The sequence below is a fragment of the Nilaparvata lugens genome, chromosome 7 (genome assembly GCF_014356525.2).
Source record: "Nilaparvata lugens isolate BPH chromosome 7, ASM1435652v1, whole genome shotgun sequence".
Lineage (NCBI taxonomy): Eukaryota > Metazoa > Arthropoda > Insecta > Hemiptera > Delphacidae > Nilaparvata > Nilaparvata lugens.
Window position 1 is genome coordinate 15,527,955 of NC_052510.1, and position 16,086 is coordinate 15,544,040.

At 35.3% G+C, this 16,086-nt stretch overlaps 1 protein-coding gene across 5 annotated transcripts; it reads right to left on the bottom strand.

Moving 5' to 3' along the window:
- LOC111045085 (glycosaminoglycan xylosylkinase) lies at window positions 1–14,912 on the bottom strand. Of its 5 annotated transcripts, none has more exons than XM_039432153.1 (8): window positions 14,762–14,910; window positions 12,263–12,517; window positions 9,859–10,031; window positions 8,904–9,100; window positions 8,252–8,423; window positions 3,513–3,701; window positions 2,823–2,882; window positions 1–1,535 (listed from the first exon to the last, which is right to left on the bottom strand). In XM_039432153.1, the coding sequence occupies exons 2-8, from the start codon at window positions 12,509–12,511 to the stop codon at window positions 1,319–1,321; spliced, it is 1,257 nt and encodes a 418-aa protein (XP_039288087.1). In that variant the 5' UTR covers window positions 12,512–12,517; window positions 14,762–14,910; the 3' UTR covers window positions 1–1,318. The 5 variants fall into 5 exon arrangements, with proteins under 5 accessions (XP_039288087.1, XP_039288086.1, XP_039288088.1 ...); XM_039432152.1 differs by having other exon boundaries at window positions 14,076–14,885; XM_039432154.1 differs by having other exon boundaries at window positions 14,751–14,879.
- Between the last annotated feature and the right edge of the window lie 1,174 nt (window positions 14,913–16,086).

Consider the following 16,086-nt stretch of genomic DNA (forward strand, 5'->3'; position numbering starts at 1 on the left):
AGGATTGTCCATTGGTGGGGATGTGCTGACTGGGCTTGTGAGCGCTTCTAGGCATTGACAAGGAAAATGGCGACATTCTGACATGAAGATGCATGCGTGAGCCAGGCATCCAGCCAGGTGCTCTCTGGCACATCTACCTGGCATGCAATGCTGACTTGATCCACAACTTCCTGAACAAGGTGATATTGGAGCGCGGCGCCCACCTCAAGCCCCACCATGAAACCATTCTCGGCCAGACCTAGTACATTGACACCGAGCTTCAGAAAATGAACATCCTCTTTTGTGAGTACAATGTGCAGGGATGCCATCTTGATTCCATCAGGTGCTCCACATCAGTGAAGAACCTGTACAACTGCAACAAGGTGGCCGAGGATTTTGTGTCGACAGAGTGTTGAGTAAGTGCAGTTAATAATTAAAAGTTGTTTTAGTTTATAAAAGTATTATAATCTTTTTTCATCTATTCAATCACCCTGGAATAAAAGTTATACTGGTTACTATTTCCTGTAATTGCTTCAATCAACTAAGAAAATTCCATTTGATGATGCAACCTGATCTATAGTCCATAGTGATAACTTATTTATGAAACATCAACCATACATTGATACTCCTGACTTTTGTCTCATTCAATAATTATCATATATTCTATTATAATTCAGAGGTATTGTGAAATATTTGTCGGCGAGGGCGTTTTAAAATATATTTAAAGTTCATTATCAGACAATTAAAAAAAATGTAATTGATTTTATTTTCATTCTCGAATTTAGCAGATCGCAATAATTTTTTTGTTTGTACTCGAACAGATATCTTATGTGGGAGTAATAACATGGGACATACGGTAGGTATGTAGCTGATATATTTATAGAACAATATCAACTTTTTTGATTGCTCAAGAAGGAAAATTAAGGTCATCTGATTGCTTCATTTGGAGGTTCATCGATGGCTCATCAGTTTAATTTAATAACTTGATCGGTAAAGTTTTGTTTTTAGTATTGAGTGCTCTCTTCTAAGTATTTTGGATGTGAACTACTTGGTATTAGATTTGTTTACTGATTCAATTCTATAAACCAAAAACAACAAATTGCTGAGTAATGGCAGATGAAATAGCTATTACTGATAATGTACAAGTAATATGTGAATAGAATGTTTTGACAGCTAGAAGAATATTGTTGATACACATTTTTCCTCACTGATGTGATAATAGTGCAGTATCTATCGATTGAAAATTTGAATTAAAAATTATGTATATTGTTGAAATATTCATCAATTCATGGGGAAGTTGCACATCATCAACAAATGTTATATTGTTTTGAAAGCTGAGTCAATCGTCAATGATGACCCGATCCTCACGACTGTTGTTCTCGGCTATACAGACATGCACAGCGGCCAACACAAGGCCTAGCCGGCGGTCCAAGGCCTGCAGGTGGGCCTTGCTCAACACCGGATGCAAGTGACTACTGCGCATGAGTCGATCCAGCCACTCGCCCAGTTTCCCGCCTTGCAGCGTCCACAGCTGGAACCACGTCGATTTGCGCAATCTGAGTACACAAATGCCTTTCTTCAGGTAGTTATTTAACGTGTCATGCACAATTCAGGCAGTTATGACTTCTCCGTAAACTACTGGATATGGTCTTCGAAAAATGGAAAAGCCTTCTTTTGCTATTTGTAGCATGCATTAATGATGTGCAAATACTATTGTGATATTTAGTTTCATTCATAATCCAGACGAGTATCAAAATTTCAATTTTACAACAGTACTTAGGCCTCGTATGCGTTTTAGAGTAGTGGACCCCATCTTCAGTGGATAGCGAGAAACTACTTAGGGAGTACCAGTTACTATAAAAGATTATAATATAATATCATAGGATATTATCCTATGTGATTAAAAAAGGACCTAATGCTTTGAAACAAGTTGGGGACTCACAAAATATATTACTATAGTCTGTGCAAACCTTACATTGTAGTATTGCTCTAATGGAGTTCAGTGCTGCCAGATTTCACAGAAATCCTTTGAGGTAAAAATTGTGTGAGAGAAAAGGCGAAAAGGAGAGTGTAGTTCATTTAAATAGAATCAGTATAAAAAGCATTGTGCTCCTACTCTCGTAAGAAATAGCATTGGACATGAAGCTTCGTGCTGCAAACTGAGGTTTGCACGGACTAAAGTACTGCTGTGAAAGTGAAAAAGTGATGCAAGATTGAATATTGTTTCATTCTACAGTAGCTCATTCCAAGTCAATTATGTAATTGTGATTTCCGGTTCCACTAAATTGTAAGTCATAATAATTTCTGAATGTAAATTCAGAATTTCTACTAAATAACTCAAGTGTTTTCAAGTCTTGTTGAACTTACTTCCACACTATTCTTAGTGAATAACTTCAAATGGAATACATTAGAATCGGACAGAGAAACCCATTTGGTACAAAGCTTAAATAACAAATAGATGAAAATAATAAGTTAGTAAAATCAGCATTTATTCTAATGACGAACTTTCCACAAATACAAACTGAGACAAAAAGGCCTGAAAGAATAGACAATAGACACACTCTCATCAAACCTTGATCGCTAAGATCAAACAATTTAGATTTAGTTCAAATATAACAATCGAACCATTTCGATTACGGCAAGTATCAATGATCATGATATTAAGTCACTATAGCCTATATTGAATGTGGTATTCAATATGAATGAGTTCTAAAATGAATTCTATTCAATGACCTACATCAAATACGAAGGTTTATTCAATCGAATTCTATTCTATTGCACCATATTATGAATAAGGTAGTAATAGTTGATAAAATATAATGTAATCAAATGAAAAAACTTACCTGCAGCATTGATAGAGAGGTGCAAGTATATCTATGTGATCCACTTTTGGGTTACCAAAGCTGCAATGAAATAATACATTGATCATTATTACATAAATTTGAGACGATCAACAAACTAGTCAACAAGTAGCCTACAATAGCAAATAAATTAAAAATATAACATCAGCTAATATTGTTAACCAGATAATTTCACGTGGATTCAAAGGGAAACTAAATTAGAAAACAGTTCATCCGTGATTAGTAAGAAAATACACACAAAAAAAGACATACAAAAAATACGATTTCGTTAGTAGGCCTAGAGCTTTTCAAGACGTATTCAATGGCACCATAATAATATTTCAAGGATAAGTGATTTTGTAAAAATAGATTAAAAAATATAATTTTATATCGTCGAAAATTAGTTTTGGAAGGTTATAAAATTCTAGTCAAGATGGGTAATATATTCTCATCAATATTGTTTAGTTTTTCACTCAAAGATTTGCTCTACTACTGAAGAGCTGGTAACATGTGATGCTAATAATATTATGTTCAATCAGCTAAATACTGTAATTCTGAAATGATTAAGGAATTCATTTGTGTATTATTAGTCAATAAGAACACATTCCAAATTTTAGTCTCGAAACAAATGCTACCTCTTACAATAATTAAAGATCATGAAAAAACAGAAGTGATTCAATTTCATTGACATACCTCTTTCCATTGTCGAGCAGTAGAACTACAGAGTGGCCAAAAGAGGACAACACCTCGTAGTGATGTCTGTCTCCGTTGTCTATCAAAAAGTCGAATATTGCTGTATCTATGATATCCAATAGCCTTGGTCCCTGCGAGTATAGCGTGTTTTTTCGGACTGTTGAACAGTAACTTGACGATATTTCCCATCTGAAAATGATACATTAGTGTTAATTAAAACAATTGGAATCGTGATTACTTCATAATCTTCATAAATATGTAGAAATCTAGTAAAACAGGAAGAAGTCTTGGGACTGTCTGTCCCAGACTTGGGACATATGAATGCATTTCAATGCTGGCCATGGCCATGTTCATTTGTGTAGGGTGTGAACAACTTTTCCTCTATTTAAGGTATTTTAAGAAATGCGCCCCTGGAAGATGGAATATGAATTTTAAAAGAGTTTACATTACTCAAATAGGCATATTCGATGACACATTGAAACTTCAATAACATAATTATCGATACTACAGTATTCATATATTATATTATTATTTATTGAAATTTGGAAGAGTAAAATTTCAAGTTGATTATTTCAAATCAAAAAATCAATAAATCATTTATTTTATTTTCAAAACATACATGAAAAAGTACATGAATAAGACAAAACTGAAACTAACTTAAAGCTGAAGAGAAAAAGTGACAATTTTTTGTGTTGAGGGCGTGGCAGAGTTTGCAGGTTTATCCGTTACTGAATTAACACTGGTAGTGGTTGCTATGTATAGGCCTCCAGGTGGTGATGTTAACTTGTTTTTCAATAAGCTGGAACAATGCCTGACCTATTTACTATCAGCTGGCCTATTTCTTCTTGTTGGCACAGATCATAATTTCAATACATTATACTCTCCCAATGAAATGAAGGACTTTATACATTTGATTCAGGGCTTTGGCATGCATAGCACAGTAGAGGAGGCGACTAGGGGAAATGCATCTCTAGATTCAATCTTGACCAACCTCAAAAATGGCAGCTACTCTGTTAATGTTAGTGGTAACCAGATATCAGATCACAAACATGTATTTATGAATGTCAAACTGGCATATCTGGATAATCTGCCTAGGATGAGTACCCTAAATCCTTCAAGTTTAGGACTATGAGTGAAAGTGCTACTATATTATTTGGTGCTGCATTGCAGTCCAACATTGGGGTATGGTTTAATATTGTAAGAGAATTACCAGGCAAGGAAATGTTTAAGATTTTCTTTTTTAAGTTTAATGAATTATTCAACTCTTTTTTCCCACTCAAGTCAAAAAATGTGAACATAAAATATAGTAGAGCTCCAATGAAATTAGGTAGACCTAGCAGACCAAAAGTTGACTGGTACAGTCCCGAGATGGCCAGACTCAGAGATTTTATAATGATTGTAAGTGACTTGGCAAAGATCAATCCCAACTTGATGAGCCTGATGCGTAACCTTAGGCGCGAATATCGCTTAAAAATAAAAATTGCCAAACTGAATGCCAATGCCGAGTTTATTATTGAATCATCTAACCAAAACAAAGCTGCATGGAGTCTAATAAATCAGCATAGATCTCCCTCAGAAATGAAAGATGATTCTTTTGCATCAGCTGACGAATTCAACAATTACTTTGTTAAATCAGTGGAAAAACTTGTTAATGAAATACCATTGAATTTAGATGATACTCCTATAAACCATGCTGTTGTCTCGTGTTGTCTCTTCATTTAGTTGGAGTCCAGTAAGCGATCAGGATGTAATAGATGCAACCAAAAATTTGAAAAAAGGTAACAGTAGAGATATATATGGAATGACACCTAATTTTATGGAACAAATAATACCGATTCTCGCTCCCTTGCTGGCATTCTTGTTTAATACATGCATTTCAGAATGCATTTTTCCTGACCAGCTGAAAGTCTCTAGAACAGTACATATTTTCAAAAAGGGTGTACGAAATAATACTTCTAGCTATAGGCCTATTTCTATCATTCCTATGATTGCCAAAATATTCGAGTACATTTTATTTTACCAATTGTACAACTACCTTGAAAAGCATCATCATTTGGTATCAGCTCAGTTTGGTTTCAGGAAAAATAAGTCAACGGTGTTGGCTGTTGAATCCCTTGTCCAGCATATTTTAAATTGTTTTGAAACCAGGGAATCTACCTGCGCCTTATTGTGTGACTTATCGCGTGCATTTGAGTGCATTCCACATGATATTCTCCTCTTGAAGTTAAAGTATTATGGTCTTAAAGATGATGCGCTCAGGTTGACTGAATCCTATTTGGCAGATAGACAACAGATAGTGAGCTGGAATGGTGTTGACTCTCTTCCACTGCCTGTTAGAAGGGGAGTTCCACAGGGTTCAGTTTTGGGGCCTATACTTTTCATTGTTTCAATAAAAGATCTGTTCTATTGTTTATCTGGTAGGGCTTTGATGTTTGCCGACGATACCACTATTTATGCATCCAGTTCCACAGTAGACCTTGCAAGAAACTCAGTTCTTGATCATTACAATAAAGCTAAAAAATGGTTCTCTATTAACAAACTTGCTCTAAATGAAACTAAAACACATTTTCATTAAAAAATGCTAGCGGGACAGACAACCCAGTTAAACTACTGGGTTTCATGCTGGATTCTAAACTATTATGGGAACATCATGTTGAAATGATTTGCTCTAAGCTAAGCAGAAATATATTTCTATTGAGGAGACTAAAATGTGAGTTGCCTGATAATTATGTTAAACAAGCTTATTAGGCTTTTCCCATTCAATCCTGTCTTATGGTATCAGGTTATGGGGCCATTCCTCAGGTGTAAAAAAAATATTAGTTTTACAGAGGAAAGCAGTCAGAATAATAAGCAATGCAGATTACCTAGATCATTGTAAACCTCTATTCAAGGAAAATTCAATATTAACAGTCTTCAATGAATTTTTGTATCAGTGTTTGAAAGAGATAAAATTGAGGGAAAATGTATTGACGGTTGCCATTGATATTCACAATTATCCGACTAGGGCCAGTGGAGATCTTCACGTACCTAGGTGCAGACTCAGCAAATCTCTTTCGAGTTTTCCAATAGTGGGGATAAAATTTTTCAACCTTTTACCAGCCTCCTTCCGTACCCTTCCCCTGCCTGTATTTCCTCAGACATTTAAGAAAATGGCTCATAGAAAATCCATTCTACTCTTTAGAGGAATTCAGGACAGTGGTAGATAGAATAAATTATTAATGTCAACTATTACATGAAATAGTTAATTATAACGTAGCCCTATTATGGGTGAACTATTGAATGCTATTAATTGATATTGTTGTATTTACTCATTTTAAGGATTTTTATTATTGATTTTATTATGTATTTTGACCTAATTATGATTTTATTATGTATCGTAATTTTATAAAATATTTTGTGACGTAGCCGTATGTACTACTGTATCGCCAGGCTAAATAAATTGATTGATTAATTTTTTTACTGTAAACTCGCTTATACTGTAACTTGCTTACTCTATTAGCTATCAAATTGAGTATGTTGAGACTTCAGAAATTGAAAATTAAATAGTATGAAAAATCTTATTGAATACGATAAAGGTGACTTTCCTCTTCATCTTTATCGTTATATTAGTTGATTGAGAATATTCAAATCAAAGGTGTATGAAAACAATAATATTGAGTACGTTATAGCTAAGGAAATATCAGATAAACTGATTCGCATAAAGTGTGTTTAATGAAAACCATTGTGAAATCAACTTGAAATAACTCAAATTTGTTGAATATAGAAGTCATATTGAAAATTTTCGAATCAAATAACGCCAATTAATCGAATGTGACAGATATGTCATCTATAGTCTACAGATATGTCATTTATAGTCTGTTCAGGAAGTAGAAAAACGATGTAAACAAACATGCGCGTGTGAGAGTTGATTTTGGAGCAGCAAGACCAATTCACAGTAGTCACCTAGAGTCACAGACTCCTGATCCCTGGACCGATTTCCCCTTCAACAGCATCGAGACACTACTAGGCATAGCAAAAAATTTGATCAACCAGCTGAGTTCATGCCAGATTTTTGAGTCAAGAGCCCAGCACGCCTCAATATCATAATTAGGAATACAGCAGTCAGGAATGCCCAGTTTACTTATTTCAACTTCCACCCGCCCCCGCACCAAAAAATAGGGATCTTCTCATTAGACCATATCTGTAGTATCTTTGTCATCGACTGAGCTGGAAAATCACAGTTCATGATTCAGTATGAATGAAAGTATAGTAAACTGGTATTAACGAGTCCAGCTGATTGACAGCTGATATGAGTTATCACTTTGAGGATCATTTTCTCCAAAAAAGTACAACTAAAATTCTAGTTTAAACCGTCAGCTGACTCAATTGAAACACATTAAAATAAAAATGCAACCACACATTATTATTGAAGTGGCTTAATAGTTGGAACAACACCCCAACACTCGATTCAAGATGGCGCCGGTCGTAAATAAATACTGCATAATCCAGGTGATAAAATTTGATCCGCTGATAGATTGGGTCAAATGGGAGTTGGGTCAGTTGGTAGCCATTTGGATTATGCAGTATTTGTTTACGACCCGGTCTGTTGGGTGTTGGGGGTCTGTTAACTACAGTTGTCTTGGTTGGACCAACTTTTGAGAAAGCGACCCTTATGCGCACACAAGCGCACAATCTATGTAATTATTCTATCCTCTCGATGAACAGAATATACCAATTAGTTTGTGATGCACTGCACTTACTTGGCTGGCGCATGCGCCCTGTATGTTCTCTGCCAGGGGTGGCGGTGCTTCTTGAGCTGCAAGTGGTCTGGCAGCCACAGGATGACAGCGCCCTCCATCATGTCCCTCTTGGCACACACCGCGTCGTCAGGCCTGCAGTAGTAGCACACCCCGTACAAGCACGTGTTATTGCCTGCAAAGTAAACAGTAATGGAAATTAAATTGAAAAATAGTGTGTTAATGAGAATATTATGATCACCCGACACATAATATTATTATAGTGAGGTATCATAATTAGGGATCAACAATGTCTTGTCTTATTCTACTATGTGTCAGTCAATAAACTAACATAAAGTTATTCATCAGTATTCTTTATTTCATCGTGAGTTTACAACACATATCTGAGAACAGTGTTCAATTTTTGTATTTTGTTTTTGGCAAATAAATTTGTTTGTATATTTGTAATGTAGACACTTCACCAGTTTTCAATTTGATTGGATACTTATAGGCACAAGAAACCAATGAGAGAAGCTATTTTAATCAGCGAGATAAACAAGGTTAAATTTAAAAGACGTGCGTGCAACCGGACCTTAGTGATTTTATTATATGATAAAACAAGATTTTCTATCTGATAACAGTATTGAATTTGATAGTATATTTTCAGACACCTTACCATCCTGGAAGAAAGTCTTTGAGAGGTTAAGCTCGGCGACAGGGAGAATTTCTCGGCGCAGGTCGACAGTCCTGCCAACTGTGAGCGGCACTCGCCTCAGACCGAGCAGCAGCGACAGGTGGAAGGCGGCTATTTCGCCGTTGTGGCGGTCCTTGCCCGCGTACACCGGCCCTCCTATTATCTCCTCTCTTTTGTACCTGAAACCACCAGATCAGTCCTTCTGCTTCAGGAGATCATTTCACCAACGATATTCAATTCACTCTGTATAAGTAATTTACAGATACAAGAATAATATTTACAATATAAATACAGGTACAGAAGAATTCAATGTACAAGGATTTAAATAATTGATAAAATGAATTCCAAACCCTCTGAGAATTCAGCACACAGCGAATATTGAGAGTGTTATCAACAATGCTGATTGGAAATTCGAATGAGCGCTACACTACAGCACAAAATATTTCTCTGGGCTTAGAATGGCTTAGATCGGCTCGCCTGGCACAAATAAAGTGAATTATAATATTTTTTATAAACCTCTTTGAAAATAGAAGAAATAATATTGGCTTTTACATACATATTATTTCTCTTATCTCTCTATTCAAATTTGCTTTCACACAACGTCTCTTGTGTCCATTCCAACCATTTCATAACTTTATCCGATAAACTCAATTATTTTCAAATAGGTTTCTCACTTGAATCTAAATAATTAATTATATTTATGTAGGCTATATAAATTGTTATTAGTATTGATTTGTTTTAATTTGATATTGATGTGTTATTTTTTGATTGTCTATCAAGAACATTCTGTAAGGTAGGGAAGGGAAATACGATAGATCAAGAAGAAAAATGAAAATTGTTTGACAAATGACTTGGAATTGTGTGATATGAAAGAGCTAGAGTATAAAATTGAGAATTATTAAAAAAATCGCTTGGATTGTGATCGAGAATCGCTTACCACTGAGGTTTGAAAAGAGCCTTCTGACCGCCCTCCAGGGTGATAAGTATTTTCAGCTGCGTTCCTTTTCGTGTATTCTCTGCTCGAATTATCTTACTAGAGGTGAGTGCATTCAGAACACTTCCGAGCAGCTGTGTCTTGCCATCAGGAATCGTTTCACGTTCACTAACCCACTGCAAGAAAAATTATACAGATTAATGTTCAACACTCTAATGATACTTAGTTCCCCTCGAAAGCTCTGCATGATCCTGTTTTGTCAACTTGGCAACCGCGCTAGTTTGTATGACTCTATTCATTGGTTGAACTAGTTCTCCATCTCTGTGCTCCGCATATCCCTCCGAGTTGGAAGATGTTTTACTTCCACTATAGTTTTCAATAAGTTATATAATGTATATGTGATATGGTGATCACGTTTTCTTCCGGAGGAGGAAAAGGACGGTAATCCGTGATGGACACAACAGTATTAAACCACCAACATTTATAACAGTATTATGATTATTTTACTTCTCGATAATCATTATCAAGTTTTCTCCATATTACCAATATATCCCGCGATCTACCTTCAATTTCTGAGACTCAGATGATGGACACATACGTAATTGGATTAAAAAGTACCTCCAATGTTATTTTAATAAAATTGCATTTAGTTCCTAAAATTTTTGATTTTTAAAAATATTAGTCCCTGAATCTATATTAGTCCTAGTTTAAATGATGTTTCTTAACTAGAATAATTTGAATGTTCATCAACAATCGTACTAACTACTGAGGTAATAATTAACAGCATTAAAACTATGAAACTTGAGTTTGTGTAGAATTGTAGAATTCAAGTTGAAAGCTTTATTTCAGCTTATTGTCATATTGAAATGTGTAATTTGTGTTGAGACTTGAACTATTAATAAAAGGTCGTAGTATAGTACGCTTCATAAAGACCAAGAATACGATGGGAAGATGAGATAAGGGATGATTTGATAAGGATGGGTTATAGAGGATGGAGAGGATTTATAATGGATAGAAACGTTTGGAGGAATGTTGTGGAGGAGGCCAAAGCCCACAATGGGCTGTAGAGCTATAAAAAAAAAGAAAATTGTGTTGAGGAGACAAAAATTTTATTATCACCTTTTATTAGTCATTTTGTAGAAAAGAGAGACATCAATAACATAAGGTTTGCACTTGTGTGAGTATAAAAGTGATGACTCAAATCCGCTTTTCATCTTTCGACTCGTAAATACCAGTTCACAATGCTTACATTTACACTGAATCAGGTAATGTGGTATTCAGTTCGACACAGCTTCGGTTGTTAGGTTGTGGTTACTGTAAATCGGCCTTGCTTCACTCTCGCTAGTGCATGTTTGTTTACATTGCTTCCTGGCTTTTAGAATCGAGTTTAGGCTATTTGCAACTAAGTTATGATTTTCATCTCATTGAGAAATTATAATTATTCTCAGAGAATAGTGTGAAAATGAGAAGATCAAAGTAATCTATAGTGAGTTCCACGTTATAATGGTAGTGGAGAAAGATAGGAGATCAACGTTGCCGATTCCTATGTCTTGCCAATGCCTTCTATAGACGGTAGCTGATACAGCTTTATTGATGTAGGCTATAGTATTTATGTAAGTATATAATGTAAAGTATTTAATGTAAGGTATTTCATATAATCATCATTATTTATAAATTGAAAATTTCTCAATGAGATGAAAATCATAACTTAGTTGCAAATAGCCTAAACTCGATTCCAAGAGTCAGGAAGCGATGTAAACATGCACCAGCAAGAGTGAAGCAAGGCCGATTCAAAGTATCACAGTAACCACAACCCAACAACCGAAGCTGTGCCGAACTGATTATCACATTACCTGATTCAGTGTAAATGTAAGCGTTGTGAACTGGTATTTATGAGTCGAAAGATGAAAAGCAGATTTGAGTCATCACTTTTATACTCTACAGATGTTCAAATGCATTGCATTTGTTCAAATGCTAATTAATGAATAATTATTATTAAACGAAGATCCCAATTAAATGCTGTAAATCACCCCGAAGACTTCTGCTACTGCAATTATTGACAACAGGGTAAACAGCTCATCGAATTTCCCCCTAGCTGTTTAACCTGTTCTCAATATTTGCAGTAGCAGAAGTCTTCGGGGTGATTTACAGCATTTAATTGCGATTTTCGTTCAATAATAATAACTTTTATACTCACACAAGCGCTAACTTTATGTTATTAATGTCTCTCCTTACTATGAATAGACTAAGCTATAGCTTAGGTAAAAATAAAATTATCGTCTCCTCAACACAAATTACACATTTCAATACCATGTGAAGATATAAATTAGAAATAAAGCTTATTTGGAAAATCAAACATGAGAAAATTTTGAAAAACTTGATAAACGTTTGCTGAAAAGACACTTACTTTAGCAGCTGCGTCCCATAAGTCAATTGGAACGGACGACGATATCTTCAAGTTGTTTTCTAAATTTTGCAGTCGGTTAACAGTCTGCATGGAAAACCGTCTGTGGACGTTCTTCAAATTTGATACTGCTGCCAGAATTTTACGAGTAGCAAGAAATGTTGTGTTCTCTTCCGTTGAAACATTTCGAGGCGCCAACCGAATGAAAGGCCTTTTCAATATCTTCTCCATAACTTTCTCCGATTGTTTCATACTTTCCTGCAGAAAATAAAATTAAACATATTAAGTTACATTTGTTCAATTTAAATTGTTCATTCATTACAATAATTGTTAATGATGAGATTCACTGTATTTTTATTTTTTCAAGACAAGTTTTGGCCAATCAAAAAATAAGATATTAATTGAGAATAATTAGAATACATTTACTATAGCATTATTATACAACTTCCATGAATTAGTATTGGAAGGAAATACCTAATAGCACTCATAAATTATAATAGGAAAGAGTATTTATCTTTCTTGTGGTTAATGGGAAGGATGATGATATAAGAGATCAGTGGACTTACATTGGAACATTAGGTGGGTTCCAAGCCCAATACTACACACAATACCCAACAAGGAAATAAAAGGCTTTTATACTCCGTACAAAATTACTTTTGACTTGGAGGGACATGCGCAGCAGAGAAAGTTAGGGATATAGCGGCGCGATGTTGCCGTTCTGAACCGGCCAGCATTCTCTAATTTCCAATGAGTGATCAGCTGCTCATGATACGCATACGAATGTTTCCTCTCTGGAAGCACTGAGTCGACTGAGTCTTATCGACAAATTGGCAACTGCGCTTCTACGTATGACTCTATTAATCACTGTAATTGGTTGATCTCCTCCCTCCATTTCTCTGCGCCGCATATTCTTCAAAGTCAAAAGTAATTTTGTAAGGAGTATAGTCTTAGTTCATTAATAATTTATTGTCAAAGTTAGAAATGCGTTTTCAAACTTTCCACACCAGTTGACAAACAAATCATTTTAGTCCTGTTAGGGCCTCTTAGGTCTACAGTTAGGATTTTATTAGAGACCCCTTACACCAACATAATATATTTTTAATAAGGTTAGATGAATATGTATGCTATTCCATCAAAACATCGATTAGATGGTAAAAAAATGTTTGGACTTGCATGTCTATGCACATGATATAATTATAATTTAATGAGAAAAAACATTAAAAAAATACAATACTGGGGGCAATAATTTGTATTGCGCTCAATATACTAGGCTGAGGTTACTATTCGAGACACCAAGATTTGGTGGTAGTCACCAGAAGCCCAACTCGGGTCACCATCCCGGACACCGCTGGGACTTCAATATTGTCTCACTGGAGTCCCAGTTAGGAGTGCTTTACACATAGAGACAGTTTTAGTACCGGTATCCAACAATTTTTAAGTAGTCAACTAAAAGTCCAACTACAATTTTTAAGCGATAACTGTATTAAATTTAAGACACCACAATTTCAATTTGTAGAGACTACGATATTCTGCACCAAAGTATTATATTTATCAAAAGTACGGTAAAAACGTAAAAAATAGGTGATAGTTTAAATATATGTTTAATGTGTATTTTTAGAGATTAAAAAAATTGATTAACTTATGAATCTATTATGAATAGTTTTCGAATTTATCATCTTAAGCGGCTCACCTTTAAACTGCTTAAAAAATTAATAGGTAATAGTTTAATATAGGTATGTTTAGTGTGTATTTATAGAGATTAAAAAAATGATTTACTTATGAATAGTGTTAGAATTTGTCATCTTAAGCGGCTTACCTTTAAACTGCTATCAATTTCTTTCTCGTGAGAAAAAATCACTGATAAGAAATATACATTCAAAAGAAGAGCGCATAAAACTAAGGCAATTAAGACCTTAGCAATATTGCTGGAAATTGATGTCATGGTGGAAATCTTGCAGAAATTTCCCGAACGTTAGGAGCTTTTGAAGAATTTACCTCAACAAACATTTCTCATTGCAAAAGAATAATTTCTCAAATACTGTGAGTGCTGCTTAGAAACGAATTTCAGTTCCTCTTTTGAAATTCATCTTGTAATCCCAAAACAAAAACAGCTGCAAAAATCATGACTGTACAGCATAAAACAAAGAAGACCTTCCTCTTTGGTCCATGTTGTCTACAAAAATGGTTTTCTGTTCCATGTTGTACAGCCATCACAGGCACAATTAGGCTACAGTTATCGGTCATATTCAGTTCGATCTTGTTTATAAAAATACGGTATTTCAATTTCTATACCGATCTAACTTATTAATAGTTCTTATATAAACTCATAAAGTTTTAAATTGATAAAGCTCAACATAAAACACAAATTATGCCGATTTTGTTAAAACGGTGTTTAGGCTACTACGGTTAGATAGGTTATGTCACCAGAGTTCAATATTCTCAAGTTATTATGAATTAATAAACCAACCACTTCACAAATAACTTTACCAACCTATTACCTACATTATGGGTGTGTTGATGAACTGCATTTAAAAACTAATTTTAAACTAATTTTGTTGACAATATGCATTTTACTTTTCAGACCTCGCACTCGCATGTTTGGGTTTGCAAAAAAGGGGCAGGAAGCCAGGAACCAGGCAACCGGAAACCGGACAACAGATAAACAGCTGATTTTAATGTAATTGCGCAATGCGCATGTCACAGCTTTATTAATAGTAGCGCAAAGTTCAAATTTGAAGAAATCTTTCTACCCTTCTTCGGCTCGGTTGCATTATTTTAATTGAATCATGGTTAATTTCACAAGACTTTTTCGAAAAAACGTTTCTCTGATTGTTTCTCCTGAAATTAATCACAATTAAAATTTAACCGGCTTTTGAGCAACCGTCACTCTGCCTTTCTCATCGAACACCTTACGCATTGGTTGAGTAAAATTTCATTTGTGGGCTTCACTTTAGTGATCCCTTTTATGGGCCTAATTAATTAAATACTAAACATTGATTTCTCTTAACAAAACAAAGGGCCTCCAGAATGTAGACACTAGGTAAAGGAAGATTTTTTAGACTTTCGATATGGGGTCTACAGCTATTCCTTTGTGACTCCCCAACTATTACCCTAATAGCCCATTTTTACTTTCCTTGCCCTATTACCATAGTAATCGCACCGGAGAAGACAAGGAGGCGCGAGAGGATAGCAGCGATCCAGGAGTGTCCTGGATCTACAAACTCCACCGGAATGAAGCAGTGGAACTAGCAGCGACAGCGGGGCTACCTACAACGGGTACAATGGCGGAGCTGAGGAAGGTTCTTGTGGACCATCACAGGAAGACGGCAGGCGAAACCAGCAGTCCGAACCAGGCTAGCAATGGAGCTAGTGCAAGCTATTGCTTTCCGAGAAAAATTAAGGTACCCCAATATCTAAATAATTTCTATACGTTTCAAGGTCCCCTGAGTCCAAAATAGTGGTTTTTGGGTATTGGTCTGTATGTGTGTGTATGTGCGTCTGTGTACACGATATCTCATCTCCCAATTATTAACGGGAATGACTTGAAATTTGGAACTTAAGATCCTTACAATTTAAGGATCCGACACGAACAATTTCGATCAAATGCAATTCAAGATGGCGGCTAAAATTGAGAAAATGTTGTGAAAAACAGGGTTTTTCGCGATTTTCTCGAAAACGGCTGCAACGATTTTGATCAAACTCATACCTTAAATAGTCATTGATAAGCTCTATCAACTGCCACAAGTTCCATATCTGTAAAAATTTTAGGAGCTTCGCCCCATCTATGCAAAGTTTGATTTTAGATTCCCAATTATCAGGCATTAGAT